This window comes from Sardina pilchardus, chromosome 9 (assembly GCF_963854185.1).
Source record: "Sardina pilchardus chromosome 9, fSarPil1.1, whole genome shotgun sequence".
Taxonomy (NCBI): Eukaryota; Metazoa; Chordata; class Actinopteri; order Clupeiformes; family Clupeidae; genus Sardina; species Sardina pilchardus.
In genome coordinates, this window is record NC_085002.1 from 17355423 (window position 1) to 17374725 (window position 19303).

Below are 19303 nucleotides of genomic sequence, written 5' to 3' on the forward strand. Positions count from 1 at the left end.
TGCACTGCAGGGCAACTTTTCTCTTTTCTCTGCCTCCACCAAAGCCTTGCAAACATTCACTGTCGGGTGTGTATTCAAGGTTCAAGCCTTCAAGCATCAAGGGTGATTCTGTTGTGTGTAGTGTTATTAATGGTCCGTTTGACATTGGGTCTTATTTTAAGCTAAAAGGAACTCTGAACAAAACAAAACGTGCAGGTGCAGAAACTCATTTTGAGTTTGAGAATCAAGTTCTCATTTAAAATATGTATTCATTTGTCGCTTGGAACTGTTTGATGCTTCTCAGCGCCAGATCTTCATTAACCATTATTCATGTTTCCCTGAGAAGTGCTTCAGCTGTCAGTCTGAGTGCACTGAGGCTGAGCCCAGCAGATTCAGCTAATCAGAAGCTCTGCAGCTGTCTTGATGAGAGTTCAGTCAGGTGTGCTGAAAACAGGGAGGGGAGGAGGGAAGTTAGGCAGGTGGTCCGTTAGCGTACCCTATTTAATGAGGCTATTTTTAAGTCCTGTTTTCATCCTGAATACGTCAAGAAGACACCTGGCCCATTTAAACAAAAAAAAGTCCCCCCCTCTCTCTCTGTCTGCGTTTCCAGATGACAAAGATGCTGGACCTGCTAGAGGACTTCCTGGAGTACGAGGGCTACAAGTACGAGCGGATAGACGGAGGCATCACTGGCGGCCTGCGGCAGGAGGCCATCGATCGCTTCAATGGTAGGAGCCCCCTAGTTCCCGTGCTGCCATTTCTGCCCACTAGAGGGAGACACACTTGGGGGGTGCATAGTGTTGGTCATAGTGGTGCGTAGGGTGCCTCTCAACATCCCTCCTCGATCCTCGATGCTCGGTCCTCCAGGCTCGTTCCAACTGATCTATAACTAACACTGGATAGACTATCCCATTGTTGCCGCCCCATCATTCTTTATGTAGATCAGTGGGGACGAGGCCCGAGGAAGGAAGGGAGGATGTATAAAAGACGAATGAGAGGCACCCATAGTGTTGGTCATGGTTCCAAGGATGCCAGTGTGTCTTCCAAAAACTCATGACATTTAAAGGTGAAGATGAGTCTGGTTTACTATCTAAAACCCTCTACAGAACGAAGCTAGAAAAGTTTGGAAGCTGTAAAGTGTGTTGTTTTTTACCCTCTCTGTGTGTGAATAATGGTTTGTTTTGTCAGCACCTGGAGCGCAGCAGTTCTGTTTCCTGTTGTCCACGCGAGCTGGTGGACTGGGAATCAACCTGGCCTCCGCAGACACGGTCATCATCTACGACTCGGACTGGAACCCCCACAATGACATTCAGGTAGCACAGCAGAAAACACACACACACACACACACACACACACACACACACACACACACACACACACACACACACACTATATGATCTCAGCAGACAACAATGATATGTAGATAATTGCTATAGTATTGCATAGTAACTGAATGCAGTTTTGTCTTTAACCATATTCTGTATTACTTAGATAGTGTGCCCATAGACATATAAATAGATCCACAGATGTTTAGATTATCAACAAACTATCATTTGACACTCAATTTATGACAAGGGTAAATGTTACAGTTTGGATTTGGTGATATTCAGCACTTTGTTCAACAAAGATTTTACATACAGAACCAGTCTCTGCTGACCTCCAAGATCCAAGTAAAGTGTTGCTGTGTATTTGAATCATTTTGATATCCCACCCTGAAGTCTAATTGGTCGACGTGTCTCCCCCGGTCTCCACCTGCCCTTCCGCAGGCGTTCAGCAGAGCGCATCGCATCGGTCAGAACAGGAAGGTGATGATCTACCGCTTTGTGACGCGGGCCTCGGTGGAGGAGCGCATCACGCAGGTGGCCAAGCGCAAGATGATGCTGACCCACCTGGTGGTGCGGCCCGGCCTGGGCTCCAAGACCGGCTCCATGTCCAAGCAGGAGCTGGACGACATCCTCAAGTTCGGCACCGAGGAGCTCTTCAAGGACGACATGGAGGCTATGTGTAGCCTCGGTAGCCTCGGTAGCCTCATATTGAAATACTTCTCATTGAAAAATCACTGAATGGCTGGTGTGTTATGTCCAGAGAAACACAATGTAGCAAATCTGTTGAGGTGTCCTCTCTAAGAGGGGTATGGTGTGGTGGTGATGAATGGTCATTTTCTAACACAAGTGCAATGCCCCGTTGCTAACCTTTGAACCAGTTTGGTTCCGTTAAAAACTTTTTAAAGTTGTGCCCTGACAGCTTTAAAAGCTGGCCAACTGTTACATCGAGCATAGAGCTATCTTTTGGAGGGTTTGTTTAATAGTGCACCACCGACAGAAAACTCAGGTTGTCTGCACCTGCAAATAATTCCGTCTGCATCCCACGTGATGGATTGTTCCCGTTTTAAGCAACATATCTCTCGTCTCCGACGCGCGGCTCCATCCCTGGAGGGCAGCTGATGTATTGAGTCCTGTGGGGAACGGCGGTCCCGGCGCACGGTCCTCTGTGAAAGTGCTCATTTGCAGAGGTCACTCTCCCCCCAAACAGCCCCAGTTAGAGGGGCTCCCAGAGGACATACACGGCTCAGAGAGAGAGAGAGAGAGAGAGAGAGAGATAGGGGGCGAGCGAGCCATAAGCTAGCCGTTGCTCAGTCAGTTAGTCCAGACACGGTTAGACTCCGGCTCAGACCTACTGTATTTATGAAGCCATTTATTTTTCATTTCCATGCTTAGTGCTGTGGAGGGGTTTATAGTCGAAGCAGTGAAGTCGTTTTTTTTTTTTCTCTCTCATGAGTTTAATTTGTTTATGTCACCGGGGGAATGTTATCCTCTTTATTTGGTAGCCAACCCTGTTTATCTTGTGAGAGTATTTTCTCACTTGATCCATTGCATACCAGATTCTTCCTGTACACAGTCCCTTTTGTAAACTTTAAATCTGTTAACTGCATCACTGTATTCTACTCTGTTCTGTTTATCCTGGCTCAGAACAGATCTGGCCAGGCTCATTTGCCTGTGACGTATCTCTAGTTCCAGTGTCTCAAGACTGGGATTTGTCTGTTTTGAGGTATCATCCTTTCGTTTTGGCCTCCACGAGGTGCACCTAGATCAGTGGCGTCCAAGCGCCTGTCCTCTGTCTCGGGGACACCTTGTTTAGAGAGGTCTGCCGCATGCGTCTGACACTGTGTCGTCTAACCATTACCCTCGTGCTGAAGTGTTTAGGTGTAAACCACTCTGAGCGATGTCCCTGTCATGGATAATGATGCCTCACTGGGAAGTCAAGTGCTCCGCTGTCCTCTGTGATGCCCCATTTTCCATCTACAGGGCTCGGACTGGACACATGTCTGTCCATCTTGTGTTGCATCTTCTTTACAGTGCTCTGTTTACAGGGTACTTGTGCAGGTCGGGAAAGTCTAAGAAAGTATCCAGTTATGGATCACTAGGTGGGTTTACACGGACAGTGTTTTATTTGTCATTCCGATTAAAACTATTCCAATTGAAAAATGCTCTGTTTTATATGGGGTAGGTTCTATTTCCGATCAGGTGCTTACAAGCTCTCTTTGATCGGAATAGGCTGTACATGGCTGTGGAATAAGATCGAAGTACACCACCCCTTTCATTCCAATTACAAATATAATCAGATCGGTGGTTTCATTCCGATCTAGGTGTTTATATGTGTCATTTTTTATTCCGATTTAGACATTTTTCCAAATCTAATCGGAATAAAAGTGTACATGTAACCCACCTACTGTTTTCCAAACCTGGAAAAGTATAGACATTTGGGTCTCAAAATAAGTTTGGATATTTTGCTAATAGTGACATTTTGATAGGTCAAAGAAAAAAAAAATCAGTTTAATAAGAGGTTGGATTTTTATTTGGGGGGGGGGGGGGGGTGTTTGTAATTCATCATTAATGGGTTCCTCTCCTGCTGTCTTTGTCCTGAAAGGGGACACCAAGGAAGGGGAGGAGGGCAGCGTGATCCACTACGATGACGCCGCCATCTCCAAACTGCTGGACCGCAGTCAGAACACCTCGGAGGACACCGAGATCCAGAACATGAACGAGTACCTGAGCTCCTTCAAGGTGGCCCAGTACGTGGTGCGGGAGGAGGACGGAGAGGTCAGATGCCCTCTTACCTGTGACCCTGTAACACCTGTGAATGGGCGCCGATGTATACATGAAATGAGTTGAATGGAAACATATGGGGATGTATTTTCACAGCAAGGCACCAGTGCTTTACAACTGATCAGGCTAATGGAACGTGTAGCACACATGCAACATCACACACATCACATGCTTTTGAACATGTTCAGGAAAGTGTGCGTGGCAGTCTTCTCAGGTGTCAGCCCTTCAGTTGGCTGTGTTTCTACTGCATCGAATGCTCAAGAAGCACCTCATTTGAATTTCAAATGTGTTTCCGTCTATGCTCTGTGTGTCTGTCTGTTTTTGTTTGTGTGTGTGTGTGTGTGTGTGTGTGTGTGTGTGTGTGTGTGTGTGTGTGTGTGTGTGTGTGTGTGTGTGTGTGTGTGTGTGTGTGTGTGTGTGTGTGTGTGTGCATGTATCATGTGTGTGTGTGTGTGTGTGTGTGTGTGTGTGTGTGTGTGTGTGCATACATGTATAATGTCTGTGTTTGTTTGTGTGTGTGTGTGCGTGTGCGCATGCATGATGTCTGTTTGTTTGTGTGTGTGTGTGTATGTGCATGCATAATGTCTGTGTTTGTTTACCTGTGTGTGTGTGTGTGTGTGTGTGTGTGTGTGTGTGTGTGTGTATGCGCATACATAATGTCTGTGTTTGTTTACCTGTGTGTGTGTGTGTGTGCGTGCCCGTGTGTGCAGGAGGAGGTGCAGCGCGAGATCATCAAGCAGGAGGAGAACGTGGACCCGGACTACTGGGAGAAGCTGCTGCGCCACCACTACGAGCAGCAGCAGGAGGACCTGGCGCGCAACCTGGGCAAGGGCAAGCGCATCCGCAAGCAGGTCAACTACAACGACACCTCCCAGGAGGACCAAGGTACAACGCCCCCCCCGCCTGGACGCGCCTGGACGTGCCTGCCCTCCCCTGGCCTATACAACATACCCACCCACCCCCACCCCCACCCCTCCTCTGCTTGCCGCTTGTGTCTCTCTCTCGGCTGTCTTGCATCATTCTTCTCTTTCTCCCAGTCTGGCCTCCTCTCAGTCTTTATTTATGGCCGTCTGTCTCACCTCGTGTTTGCTTCTGTCTGCTGCACTTCTTTCATCACTTTGCCTTCTCTGGGTTAGTTGCCTGTGCTCTGTTGGGTTTGCTTTTTTTGGTCTCTCTCTCTCTCTCTCTCTCTCTCTCTCTCTCTCTCTCTCTCTCTCTGTGTCTCTCTCTGCTTCCTTCCCTCTCTCTCTTTCTCGCTCTCTCTCCCCCTCTCTCTCTCTATCTCTCTCTCTCTCTTTCCTTCCTTCCCTCTCTCTCTATCTTTCTCTCTTTCCTCCCTTCTCTCTCTCTCTCTCTCTCTCTCTCTCTCTCTTCCTCCTCCTCTCTGTGTTTGGTCGTCTCTGGTGGGTGTTTAGGCGTGTGTAGCGCGCTCATCTCTGCAGGCTGTGTGCGCATGCAGTGCCCCGTGTGCTGCTGGAGCACCACAGGAGCCTCTCGTCTGCTCACTCAGACACCCGGCCCGGGGGCAGCGCTGGGGCCTGTCGGCCGGCCGGGGCTTTGTCCAGGCAGCGAGTAATAACACACTCTCCCCCGTGTGTGTAAGCCGCACACGTGTCTGGCTCGGGGCCTGCTGAGCTTGAGTGCTTGTTGCCTGCCTGCCTGCCTGCCTGCCTGCCTGGCTGTGTGTGTGTGGGTGTGTGCGCGCGCGTGTGTGTGTGTGTGTGTGTGTTGTGCACGCTGTTTTGTTTGTCAGTGGTGGGCAGAGCTCCAGGAGCGAAGGCTTCAGCCGTTGGGCCTCCCCGACAGTGGTGAATGTAGCTGTGCCTGTTCTATTCTGTCTGTGTGCTCTGCAACTCAGAGTGGCAAGATGATCTTTCAGACAATCACTCCGAGTACTCGCTGGGGTCCGAGGACGAGGACGAAGACTTCGAGGAGAGGCCGGAAGGTCAGTTTCCCTGAACACAGCCACAGGAACTTAGGTCTTAGTGCTGATGCAGAGGTGGACAGCGATAATCAGATAGTAGAAGGGACTGCTTTGTTGCTTAACTAGACTCTCGGTGCCCGGTTCACAAGTTTAGTGACCAAATTCATGGTTTAGTTGCCAAATCCGAAGGGTGGAACTCATAATTCTTCTTGTAGGTGAAGCTCAATCTAAAGTACCTCGGGTGTAGGTGATTTTATTTATTAGTGTATTTTATTTGAAAAGTATCTCTGGTGCAGGTGAAGCTAATCCTAAGTATCTGTGGTGTTCTCTGTCTCCAGGAGGTCGCAGACAGTCACGGAGACAGCTGAAGAGTGACCGGGACAAGCCACTGCCGCCGCTGTTGGCTCGTGTCAGCGGAAACATCGAGGTAAGGCCGAGTCATTTTGTTGAGTGTCATTTTTTTGTCAAGCATGACAGCAGTTTGGTTCAGGTCAGCAGCTATGAAATGGCTGGTTTATGAAAACATACGGCCAGCGAGATTGGAAAAAAAATGCAGTAAATTGATATTGTTCCCCAGGCTTTGACACAGGTGGATTGCTGTATATGAGCTCAATTTTGTCTAGAGGAGTTATTTACAGGTGTGTGTGTGTGTGTGTGTGTGTGTGTGTGTGTGTGTGTGTGTGTGTGTGTGTGTGTGTGTGTGTGTGTGTGTGTGTGTGTGTGTGTGTGTGTGTGTGTGTGTGTGTGTGTGTGTGTGTGTGTGTGTGTGTGTGTTTGTGTTTGTGTGTGTGTTTGTCTATGTGTCAGGTGCTGGGCTTTAATGCACGCCAGCGTAAGGCTTTCCTGAATGCCATCATGCGTTGGGGGATGCCCCCACAAGATGCCTTCAACTCCCACTGGCTGGTGAGGGACCTGCGGGGCAAGAGTGAGAAGGAGTTCAGGTGAAGCCTCTCTCATGCACGTCCTTACAGTACAGCATCCATGGCTTTCCTCCGTCTTTCAAATGTGTGTTATTTTATGCCATTTCTGTGTGTGTGTGTGTGTGTGTGTCAGGGCATACGTGTCCCTCTTCATGAGGCACCTGTGTGAGCCCGGAGCCGACGGAGCCGAGACGTTTGCCGACGGCGTCCCACGAGAAGGACTGTCCCGCCAGCACGTCCTCACCCGCATCGGGGTCATGTCTCTCGTCCGCAAAAAGGTACCGCACCGCGTCCTCCATTACGGCTCCCTCCTGCCTCAAGTGTAGCCTGCCGCATGCTTCACAGCTTCCACAGTTACATCTACTTCTACTTTTCACTCACTTTTAGTCTTATTTGATTTGTGTGCTCATGAGGAGCACACAAATAATCATACACATACCGTAGGTAAAGATGCACATTTGCATATAGTCTTTTTTTTAAGTATATATTTTTTTTTGGGGGGGGGGGGGTTGTGCCTTTAATCTGACAAGATGGTAGAGAGACAGACGGGAAGTGAGTGGGAGAGAGAGTTGGGGTGGGATCCGGAAAGGACCACGGGGCGGGAACTGAACCCGGGGCGCCGGCGCACGGTGCAGATGGCCCAGCCAGTCGCGCCACAGCTGGGGCCTAAATTGGCATATATTCTAATATAGTACTGGACTTGATTCACTGACTGAAATGTTCAAAATAAGTGTTTTTCTGTGACGTTCAGCCTCCAAGAAGGTGACACACTGCTTTACACACACATACAGATGCCAGATTAGCTGCACAGTAGTCTCATACAAAGAAGGCAAAGAACAGCAGCATTTATTTCACTCATGTTTTGTAGTCCTAGATAAAAGACAGCGATAATGGAGTATAAGTGTGTTTTGTACCATCGTTTATTATATCTTTTATCATCTTCAGTCATGTTCAGTCAGTTGTTTTTATTGTTTGTTTTTTTTTAAGTTTATAAAGGAAAATAAGTTTGTTTCTTTGGGAATTGTTTTATCTTCAATGCTTTGAAAAAAAAACCTTTTGAAATGTTTTCAGACTGCTCATCATATGAAATTTAATTTGTGCGAGACATTTCTTTGACTTGTAACAGAGCCCAATTGCACTGCTCTGAGTTTATCAGTGCATGCAGCCTTCTCCTAATTGGCTCCTTTCACATTTCTAAAATGTTAAAATTTGAATTTCTTTAGCAGTCCCTTCTAGCTTTCTAGATTCTTTCTTCTATTTAATGATCTCCTCCTATGTGTGTGTGTGTGTGTGTGTGTGTGTGTGTGTGTGTGTGTGTGTGTGTGTGTGTGTGTGTGTGTGTGTGTGTGTGTGTGTGTGCGTGTGTGTGTGTGTGTGTGCGTGCTGACACGTGTGTACACGTGCGTGTGTGCGTGTGTGTGTGTGTGTGTGTGTGTGTGTGTGTGTGGACTGTAGGTGCAAGAGTTTGAGCATGTGAATGGAAAGCTGAGCTCTCCTGAGCTGATCCCTGCCGGGCTGGAGCTGAAGAAGCTGACGGAGAGCGTGTCCTCCGACCCCAACACGCCGGTCCCTGCCAGCCCCTACCCCACCCAGCCCAGCACACCTGTGCCCTCAGGTGAGCCCTGCACCCCCTATAGGGCAGCCGTGGCCTACTGGTTACTTAGGACTTTGGGCTTGAAGGGTAGCCAGGTCCATCCCCGACCAGTTGGAACAAATGTGGGTGAGGGAAGTGGGAGGTGGGAAGTGGGAAGTGGGAAGTGGGAAAAGCACTGCTCTCCACTGGCCACATCCCCCAGGGCAAAGCACTGCTCCTCGAGCGCCGTTGTAGCAGGCAGCTTACTGCTCTGGGTTACTGGGTGCTTCACCTCGCTGTGTGTGTCACTAATTCATGGGTGGGATGAATGCAGAGAGACAATCTGTCTCATGCCTTCATGAGACCTAAATGCACCACAGTATAATTGATATTATATGATGTCTGTATCATCACATCACTTCAGCATTAAATGTTTATGGGTTATATCGCATCACATTATGAAAGGTTGTTTCAGGTAAATGTCCATATTTGGATAAAGTATGTCGACTGTTTGTTTCTTGACTTAAATCCGGACTGCTGGTGTGCTTCCTGGGTCCTCTAGAGAGGGCTGAGTCCACCTCAGGGCCTGCTGAGGAGAAGGAGACTGCTGAGAACACTGACACTACCAAACCCACAGAGCCTGAGGTAGGAGTTCTTCAATCATTCATCCATTCTTCTGTCCATCTGTCCATCCATCTATCCATCCATCCACCTTTGCTAAATCCATCCATCCATCCATCCATCCATCCATCCATCCATCCATCCACCCAGCTATCCATCCATCCATCCATCCACCTTTGCTAAATCCATCCATCCATCCATCCATCCATCCATCCATCCATCCATCCATCCATCCACCCAGCTATCCATCCATCCATCCATCCACCTTTGCTAAATCCATCCATCCATCCATCCATCCATCCATCCATCAATCCATGCATCTAGCCAGCCATCCCTCCACCTTTACTAAATCCATGCACTCCTCCCATCCATCCATCCATCCATCCATCCTTTCACCTTTGCTAAATCCGTGCACTCCTCCCCGGTCCTGTCCGGTCCACAGGGGCCTGCTGGTTCTGAGGCCTCCCCCGCTCCAGAGAAGACGCCGCCTGCGGACGAAGAGTCCAAAGGAACTTCTGAGGACAAACCTGCAGAGGAGAGTGAGAAAACAGAGCTGGCCACAGCGCAGTCCGAGCCAGTGGACAATCCCACGCAGGCATCGGGCAAACAGACAGAGCCATCGACCAATCAGACCGCAGCTGCCCCAGGTAGAGTATGCTATTGTAAATAAAAATGAATTATTGAAAAAGGCAACGTTGAAAATTGCACTTGTGCCACTTAGTCAGTAACATTGTTGTAAAGTGATGTGAATGTATTTATTTCCCTATCAGATGAATGTGATTAAAAACAAAAACTGATATCTATATTCCTCTGTTGTTTTGTCATTTTCTACTAATCCATATTAGCGGAAACATGCCGAGAAGCAGAGAAACCACTGGAGAAAGCCGAGTGTGAAACTCCCTCTACCAAAGAGGACAAAGAGCAAAAAGCAGGTTAGTGTTTCAAGGAAAATGCACACCCACATTCACAGAACTGAATGGATAACGGTACACTAGGCCTAGGTCTTCAACTACTGTTCTGCGTCTCCTTTCAGTATTTATTTACACCCTGACAAAACTGACTCAGAATATTTATAAAGTAGTCTCCCCAGGAGACAGGTGAGAACTGTTGTTTACAGCCTGTAAACGATCCCTGGAGTTTACTTAACCGCATGCGACTGTCCTTTAGTCCCATGTGACGAGCCCAAACAGGAGGACGCCCCGGAGGGCCAGCTGAACGGAGACCGGGACCCCAGGGACCCCAGAGACCTCAGGGACCCCAGGGACCTCAGGGACGAGACGGACGAAGGCCTGAAGGACGTCAAGAACGGCTGCAAGACCAAGTTCATGTTCAACATCGCCGACGGAGGCTTCACAGGTGAGCGGGGGCGGGGAGCAGGCGACGGGGGTAAAAGCAGCGCTAAACCATGCTGATGAGCCGAGGATCAGTGTGCCGTGAGCGATCGCTTTGACAGCGCGCTTCCCAGGAGAGCCCGCGTCTCATCTGATAAGCCAGAGTGCTGACTCGTGTTCAGGCTGTGTTCGCTGTGGCTCTGAGTGAATCTCACAGGCGGCGGCTGTTTACTCATTTGTGTGCGTGTGCGTGTGTGTGTATGTGTATGTGTGTGTGTGTGTGTGTGTGTGTGTGTGTGTGTGTGTGTGTGTGTGTGTGTCTGTGTCTGTGTCTGTGTCTGCGTGTGTTTGTTCCCCACAGAGCTGCATACCCTGTGGCAAAATGAGGAGCGTGCCGCCATGTCATCGGGCAAGACGTACGAGATCTGGCACCGCCGACACGACTACTGGCTGCTGGCTGGCATCGTCACGTATCCTTTCATAACCTCACTTCCATTTTAAGTGTCTGTGTCGGTCCCAATGAACGTAAACTAAACTAAAAAAAAAAGCGACAACAAGAAATGCAACAGCCTGTCCCTGGAAAGAGTGTTAAGAGCTTTCTTGGTCCTTGGCATAGGCGCGTGTCGGATTGTGTTCTTGGCCCTTGACAAACGGATGTGCCGCAGACACGGTTACGCGCGCTGGCAGGACATTCAGAATGACCCGCGCTACGCCATCCTCAACGAGCCCTTCAAGACCGAAATGCACAAGGGCAACTACTTGGAGATGAAGAACAAGTTTCTCGCAAGACGCTTTAAGGTGGTGGGCACTGCATACCACACACATCTGCATGTGTATCGCTACTGTAGCCCTCAAAATTCATGGTACCAGGTATATAAAAAGTATGTATATTTAGAAGACTCAGATTGATTCAGGTACTCATTATCTAAAAGCAAGTACCACCAAAAAAGATGATCAGATAGTGCTGTAATTAATCTGCAAGTGGACTCTTGACTTTTGTGTCAAGTTGTGGTAGAACAGTAACAGAAAAAAATGCGGTCAAGGTGTATGTTAATTCATTGATAATTAGGTCCGGTTGAAGAAGTTATTCGTTTTTGATTGATTGATTGATTTATTGATTGATTGATTAATATCCTGGCAGAATCCCACTTGGACTCTTTACTGCTATCAAACTCTCTGCATTTAATATACCTTAGCGTTAACATTTCATTTATTCAACACGAGAGAGCAAACATTTAGGGGTTTTTTTTTGTCAGTTATGAGGTAGATAAGGGATGTGGTGAATGTCCAAATCCAGCGTTGTTGTGCCTGATGGCTCTCTGTGCTGCATAGTTGATGTTGCATGCTTGTGTTGGGTCAGTTGCTGGAGCAGGCCCTGGTCATTGAGGAGCAGCTGAGGCGAGCGGCCTACCTGAACATGACCCAGGACTCCAGCCACCCGGCCATGGCCCTCAACACACGCTTCACCGAGGTGGAGTGTCTGGCCGAGTCCCACCAGCACCTGTCCAAGGAATCTTTGGCCGGGAACAAGCCTGCCAACGCTGTGCTTCACAAAGGTGTGGGTGCAGTCTTCACACAGAAAGGCCTTAGGCCATAAGCCAAGTTTTTGACTTTCATATTTTTACTGTAATTCAGGAATTAACTTACAACAACGTTCCAGTAATGTAATAGGCACTGTTGTTTAAGGGTCATATTTCTGGTTTTGTTGTATGTTGTGTATGGTACATAATTCTATACCATATGTACTGTATCTTTGGGAGTAATCTGTCATGAAAACATACATCAGTAAAGATTAATGACATGGTTCTGTCAGTCTTATTCTGTTAATTGTGCCTAATTACAATGTTGATTGACCCCAGTAAGTGTGTTTCTGGTGTTGTTGCAGTGCTGAACCAGTTGGAGGAGCTGCTGAGCGACATGAAGGCTGACGTGACGCGTCTGCCCTCCATGCTGTCGCGGATCCCTCCGGTCTCGGCCCGCCTGGCGATGTCCGAACGGAGCATCCTGAGCCGACTCACCAGCCGTGGTAACGAGCCACCCCCTCAGCAGGTGAGCGTACACCGAAACACCCACTACACACAGGGTCTCCCCTAGCATCATATGAAGTGTATAGCAGTCACCTCGACCAAACCCCCACCACACACAGAATTTCCCCTAGCATCATATAAAGTGTATAGCAGTCATCGTAGTTGCCCTGATCGGATGTATGCTGTATTCCCTTTTTTTTGGAGGAAATTGTTTTTAAAAAGAAGACAATAGGTAACAGTAATGCTTGATTGTTGCTGATATAACATTACATGCATACACTGTTTCTACCCTTAAGTTACCACATAATCAACCAGAGACTCTGTGTGTGTCTCTCTCTCTCTTTCTCCCCTTTTTCTCTCCCCCCTCTCTCTGTCTGTCTGTCTCTCTGTCTGTCTGTGTGTGTGTGTATTTGTGTGATCTGTGATCTGTGATCTGCAGCCATACCCTCAGGGCTCCTACGGGTGCTCTCAGATGTACAGCGGGAGCTTCAGCGGGGGGTTCCGAGGGCCCGGGGGAGCTCTGGTCAACTACAGCCAGATGCCCCTGGGCCCCTACGTCAGCGGTGAGGAGGCCCTCTACTCTACTGTACTGTGATCTGGGCCAGGAGAGCACGATTGGTATTACTACACAGTGAACCCTTTCAGCTCATTTTGCCTTGTAGTCCTAGTAGTGCGAGAACACTTCCGCCGTGCAGTGCACTGTACAGTTTCCCAAATTGCTGCAAAAAGCCTGCTAGGGGTGTTTTTTGACTGGAAAAAGAAAACTGTTGACTAAACATCAAAGGAACCGAAGAGTTTTGTGAGTCAGGATCCTGAAGCTCGGCAGAATAATGAGAGTAAAGCAGCATTCGCCAGAGTCAGCTAGACTTCTGCTCTTATGAGCCCCTCAGAAGTGGAGATGTGTTAGCGCTTCCTTTTCAGGATACGGCAGTTGAGTAGATACTTGGATTTCACTACCCTTTGCTACGTATTAGTTTAGCAGTTTGTGGTCCATGGGTGCCTCTCAACATCTCTCCTCGATCCCCGATGCTCGATCCTCCAGGCTCGTTCCCACTGATTTATTACTAACACTGGATAGACTATCCAGTTGCCGCCCCATCATTCGTTATCTAGATCAGTGAGGACGAGGATTGAGGAAGGAAGGGAGGATGTATAAAAGACTAAATGAGAGGCACCCTACTGAATGTGTAGGTGAGTGTCAGAAGGACAGTGTTTGTGTGAACTACTGTGACCTGTGACCTTTCACCTCTGCCCTCTGTAGTGTCCAGTGGACCTCCTCCGTCTGGACTCCTGGATAAGAAATCCAGCGACCCTCTGAGAGACGTCGCCACCCCCGACCTGAAGTCAGGGAAGCCCAACGACGTCATCTGCATCGAGGACTAGCCCCTACCCCCTGGCCCCTCTGATCTGGCTTTACGAAAAGTAAAACAAAAACAAAACCAGACTGGCATATACTAAGCGAGTATTATTATACATACAGAATATTGTATTAACTAATCGTATTGATTGCACTTTTTTGTCTTTAATGACCTCTCATGTAAAGAATCTGCCATCTGATAGGGTTTATTTTCCTGTGCTGTGTCTCGCTTATATGAGATTAATTTTCTTTGTCAGCCGTTGGAATAGAAGGTGTGTCATAGGAATTGGCACTGCCAGTCTTCGATTCACCCAAGGAGAGGATGCTTTATCGCCAACACCACCAGACATTTTTGCCATTTTCTCTCTTTCGCTCTTATCTCTCCCTCTCTCGCTTTCTGTGGAATCATGAGTATCGCCTCCATTGTGGACATGATGCTGGATGGATTGCCATGGCTCTGCATCTCGAGGTGCTACTGGATCCAGAGAAGCCTCTTTAGCAGTGGGCTTCTGTCCACCCAAACTCTCCTCCAAGATCTCTCTTCTTCCCTTCCCTCTTCTCCTTCCTTGCTCCCTCTCTTTAACCGGCGGAGCCCATGGACTGTGTCTTGGTACAGCCTTGTGCTTAAGAGGAAGATTCCCTTGTGAAGGAGAGCCCAGATTGGCCCTCTCCGATCTGGTCCTGCTGAAGTAGAGATATGTACCCTGTATATTGTATGTATGTTGTATACCGTACGACAGCATGGCACCTAGTTCTTCTTCTCTGCTTGTGACCAGTTTCTGATTGTTTCTTCTTTTTTTTTTTTAAATCCTGGCATTACAGTTTACTTTTCATAGCAGCTTCAGTTTAATTCTATAATCAATATCCCTTTTCGGGGGTATCGAAAGAACTCTAAAACAATATTTTGCCTGCGATATGCCTCAAACCTTTGGCTTATGTAAGACTTGCTACTCTGCAGCCATACTGCTGCATTGCGGCATGATTTCACCTGGCTGAACATCTCAGATGTAAATAGTTAAAGAGAAAAGCTGTTTAATATCCCTCGCATAGTGAAGGGAACTCGGAAGAAAACAAGGCATTTACTCAAAGGAAAAACATAGCAGCTGTGTGCTGGTTTAGAGAGCAAGCAGCGTTAATTTAATGTCAATAAAGCAAGCTGATAAATTAATGCTAGGATTAGTTTGTGCGCTGACTCTGGGTTTTGTAAATGTTCTTTGAGCCTACCACATGAATGTTAGAGAGAGGATGTGAAAGCTCACCCTGTCCTGTGGTATGTCTCGCCGGTTGGCGCTCCAGGAGTTTAATGGGAGTGTATCATAGGAAGAGGAGGACTTCCCTTTTTCATAGCAAGGAACAGATTAAGAAGAAAAAATATCAAAAGTGCTTGCATCACTATGTCACCTTTCGGCCTCTGACTTTTGCTCCATATTTCTTCATGAAGGTGCGATGTGTATTCAATACAAAGTTTAACATTTTTGTGTCTGTGAAGCGAACGGAAAACAAAACAGCAGAAAAAAAAATATCAAAAAGCTGTGCCACTGAACAGTTATTCAGAGCTGTGAGCTCTGTTTGTTTCAAGGTGTCTTTTATTCTCGGCGAGGGAGCAACATATAGTAAAAATTCATATTTTAAAGACAGCATGACAAGTTCGCTACGGAAACAGCGCTCACACTGTCTGTCTGTGATTGTCTGAAGTGATAACTACCTTGAAAAAAAAATGTTTTATTGCTATTTTTTGTCTTTTAATGAATGTCTTTTCAATGTTTTTATCAGTGGCCTCCTTATGAGGCTTTTTGATTTTCTCCAAAGACCAGAGGCATTACTCGTGTCCTTTTTTTTTTTAAAGTTATGATTCTCCTTAAAATATGATTATGATTATTATTATTATTCTTGTCGTTGTTGTATTAGTACAGCGCTTTACTGTGGAAATGTAAGTCTAAAATGGTGTAGTCTTTATGGAGGGCGGGGGGGATCTGGAACAGTGCAATGAATGGAACAAGGGTGCATCGTGTCTGATTAAATCTGTGTGTTTTGATATAAAAAAAAAGGCACTAAGTGTCTCTTACATGTGGGCCGGAGATCGGACTGTTGAACAGGTGACCTGATGACCTTGAGATTTTCTGCCTTGCGTGTCCTCCTTGGGCCAAACCTGTGTTTGTAAAATGACTGAATGAAGCACTTTATCTGGGGAGAGATACTGTCTCAAGATGTCGTGGGAGTCAATATGTAAATGAGGGCCAGACTAAAGTAGGTTCTTTGAAGTAGTATGTCAGTGCAGTAGACATCATTAATTCACACGTTTGCCACCCCTCTCCAAACCCTCTTTCAGAAGAGCAGTCTTTTCTTCAGGTGTATGTACTTACAGCCCACTTGATATACCAAGGTCAACCCTTTGATTGTAGGCCTAAGTTAGGCCATACTGCAGTAGTTTTGATTAGTTTTGACAAGTGCACATTATCCAGCTGTATCTTCCTGGGTGTGTCACTCATCAAACATAGGCTCATAAGATAATATTTCCCAGGCTGTATTCATTGATGTCAGAAGACCATCGATCATTTGCGTGCAACTCTGGCATGTCATTTGACAGTTGTTAAAGTCCACAGACATACATATTTAGTATGCCATAAATCTACAGTGGACCAGAGAAACCAATATAAAGACCTACATTTTTGTCACTCTACAGTATTTTGCTGGATGAAGGAAGTTCAAATTTGACCCAACTTTTGTAACCAGACAGTTATTCCTTTTTTTTCTCTCTGTTCCATCCAATATAGTTCTGTTGTGTTCTTAGTTAATCAGAGTGCCGAAAACGACTGACTATAGCTCTAAACGAAATGCAATCAAACTGAAGCCAGTATGAATGTAGGAAGTATATAGCAAACAGAAGAGGCTTCAGTCTAATACTATTCAATGTATTTACACTCTTCACTCATTAACACTTGGCTTTAAAAGCTATCAGGAGACCTTGGCTGCGGCACCGTTTGTTGCGATAAACGCACAGCATGTAGACATGTTCTTGGTTGACTTTGACAAGATGGATGTGTATTTATTAAGGTGAGGAGGGCAGTGTGTAATGATACGCAGTATTTCGCTCCGACGCGAACATTTGTTGTGAACAAGACGTGAAAAGGACATGAAAAATGAGTCATCATCTTTTCCTTTGTACTCAGTGTATTTGTTTAATGTGTTTTAATAAATTCTCTCAGTAAGAAATGAGAAACCAGATGGATGTGTTGATTGAAAACCCATATTAAATTCATGGTCGAGTAGGAAAAGAACTTTCAGAACTAATACTTTCAACTAATATTATTTAACAGTAATTAATTCAGATTTTTTTGTTGGCTCTTTTGACTTTAATGAATGACTTTTAATGAGCCTAGATTGATTCACAAATTCACTAACCTGCAGCATATCTTGACTTTTTTTTTTTAAATTAACTGATAATGTCAACCTAATTGGAAACCATTTAGTTCTAAGATCTCCTTCTAATTTATTGGATGCATCATCTTATCAACGTTCACATCATGAACTCGGAAACACTTTAGTGGACTAGTCTACATTGTGGTGCCTCAAAGCATTGGCACTATCTAGAGGCTAAACTCAAAACTACACCGTAAGCTGTGTGCACACCCACTATCAGAAACAGGACCATGATAGAAAAAGTTTCAATGGGAAATCATGTTATGCCATTGCCCATAATACAACATATGTTTAGATGTACTGTATTTAATACCAAAACCTCTGCCACAAAACACTGTAGTATTACGGTATTGCGCAAATTATAGCTTGCTCATTTTAACATGGAGTTCGAATACTGTAGTCTACAATGCATAAAGGTAATGAAAAGGCCGGATGTCCAGTTGCTAATGATGTAGCATTCTTGCCAGGGCTAAGATAATTTATGAGATCCACTGGGAGCTATTAGTGATTAGAAAATCCTCCCAGAGCTCTCCCTGACTTTTTGCCCACTAAATGGAGTTACAACAGTTTCAGTAGGATCTGTTGCAAATGGCTTGTTTCTCCCCTGCATAGTTCTATTTCTGCGCCTGGAGGGAGGCTTTGAGATGTCGTAATCTCTCAAGCCCTGCCAAACACTCTCCCTCTACTTTGTCCTTTCTTTCTTTCTCTCTCTCTCCCTCTCTCTCTCTCTCGGTCCCACTCGTTCTCCCTTCCCTCCATCTCTCCTTTCAGTGCTGTTGGTTCCGCCCCCTCTCTAGACTGCAGCCCCTGCTGCGATTGAGCGGCGAGCCGTCACTCGCGTGATTGGCTGTAGCCCGGGAGAGCCGTTTTGGCCCTGCCCTGTGTGGGCCGTGTCTCGTTTAACAGCAGGGGGGGAGAAGAGGAGGAGGAGGAGGACGGAGAGAAAGAGGGGAGGGGCCGAACTAAAGAAGGGAGAGAGGGAGAACAGAGGGGAGGGAGACAGGGGCCTCTGTCAGCAAAAGGGGAGTGTGTGAGTGTGTGTGTGTGTGTGTGTGTGTGTGTGTGTGTGTGTGTGTGTGTGTGTGTGTGGGTGGGGGAGAGAGAGCGAGCAGGGGAGAGGAGCAGTCGAATCGGCCAGTGCCGTGCACAGACGAAGGAACTTAACTTCTCTGTGACTGACTGAGTGTGTGTACGCGTGTGTGTGTGTGTGTCTATCTGTGTGTGGGAAAGTAAACAGTTCAGGATATTTCCGTCCGTCCGAGCCCCGGTGACCCGTCAGTTGGCTTGCCTGGCCGGCTGCAGAGAAGGTGCCCCTGAAGAGGATGAGGCGGAACGGGAGGACGCTGGTCAGCCTCATAGCGTGAAGTAGCCCTCGGGAGGAGGGTTTGGGATTAAAAGCCTGTCCAGGGAGGCTCGGAGCGCTCGAGACCAGCTGCTTTGGGAAGCACTGCAGCACACAAGGAGGTGAGTCTGGTGCTCATGTACTGTACATAGTCATCCTGTCCACTGTGAACATATATTGCTCTCTCTCTCTGTCTCTACCCCCCCTCTGCCTTTCTCCCCCATTGTCCATCTGACACACTCTCACACACACACAGGCTGTCTCTGCATGGCCTCCTTGCAACAAAGACGAGGGGGCAGCGTGAAAGGACGTTGGATGTGGGGGGTGGGAGAGCGGGCTACCCTGTTTTGTGTGCTCAGCCCTGCTGTCCGCTAGCCCCATGCTACACCGAGGGGAGAGGAGAGGAGAGGGAAGAGGGGAGACACACAAAGCCCAGAGGCTTAGTCTCAACGAGTGTTTGGTCTGGACAATTAAACAGGCACTGACCTCCCAGGCCCCACTGTCAGCAACTACTCCTCTTAACGCGACGGGAAAAGCTCGGACGGAGGAAGCCTCGTGGCCCAAAGATGGGTAGCAGCACTCGTGGAACAGGCCTATACTCTCCCGCAGTGCTTTCCAAGAGTACAACAACTAGTCAATGAATGTATCTGTAAGTGCTAGTGGTTTATATACTGTATGTTCAGAGCATGCTAGCACTTCATGG

At 47.2% G+C, this 19303-nt stretch overlaps 2 protein-coding genes across 2 annotated transcripts in view; both read left to right on the top strand.

Annotated features, from left to right (window-relative positions):
* The window catches only part of chd5 (chromodomain helicase DNA binding protein 5), a 43140-nt gene extending 26103 nt beyond the window's left edge, over nt 1-17037 (top strand). The window contains exons 21-40 of the mRNA XM_062546072.1: nt 590-707; nt 1168-1292; nt 1746-1992; nt 3907-4079; nt 4796-4970; nt 5944-6030; nt 6348-6436; nt 6817-6950; nt 7063-7207; nt 8385-8544; nt 9065-9147; nt 9566-9770; nt 9969-10055; nt 10291-10479; nt 10816-10924; nt 11120-11252; nt 11815-12010; nt 12340-12503; nt 12921-13044; nt 13743-17037. Coding sequence (XP_062402056.1) covers nt 590-707; nt 1168-1292; nt 1746-1992; nt 3907-4079; nt 4796-4970; nt 5944-6030; nt 6348-6436; nt 6817-6950; nt 7063-7207; nt 8385-8544; nt 9065-9147; nt 9566-9770; nt 9969-10055; nt 10291-10479; nt 10816-10924; nt 11120-11252; nt 11815-12010; nt 12340-12503; nt 12921-13044; nt 13743-13864 — 2865 coding nt within the window. The 3' untranslated portion in view covers nt 13865-17037. The remainder of the gene's footprint in view (nt 1-589; nt 708-1167; nt 1293-1745; nt 1993-3906; nt 4080-4795; nt 4971-5943; nt 6031-6347; nt 6437-6816; nt 6951-7062; nt 7208-8384; nt 8545-9064; nt 9148-9565; nt 9771-9968; nt 10056-10290; nt 10480-10815; nt 10925-11119; nt 11253-11814; nt 12011-12339; nt 12504-12920; nt 13045-13742) is intronic.
* A 1349-nt stretch (nt 17038-18386) lies between these two features.
* The window catches only part of arhgef10la (Rho guanine nucleotide exchange factor (GEF) 10-like a), a 121266-nt gene continuing 120349 nt past the window's right edge, over nt 18387-19303 (top strand). The window contains exon 1 of the mRNA XM_062544971.1: nt 18387-18722. The gene's annotated coding sequence lies outside the window, so the exon portion shown is untranslated. The remainder of the gene's footprint in view (nt 18723-19303) is intronic.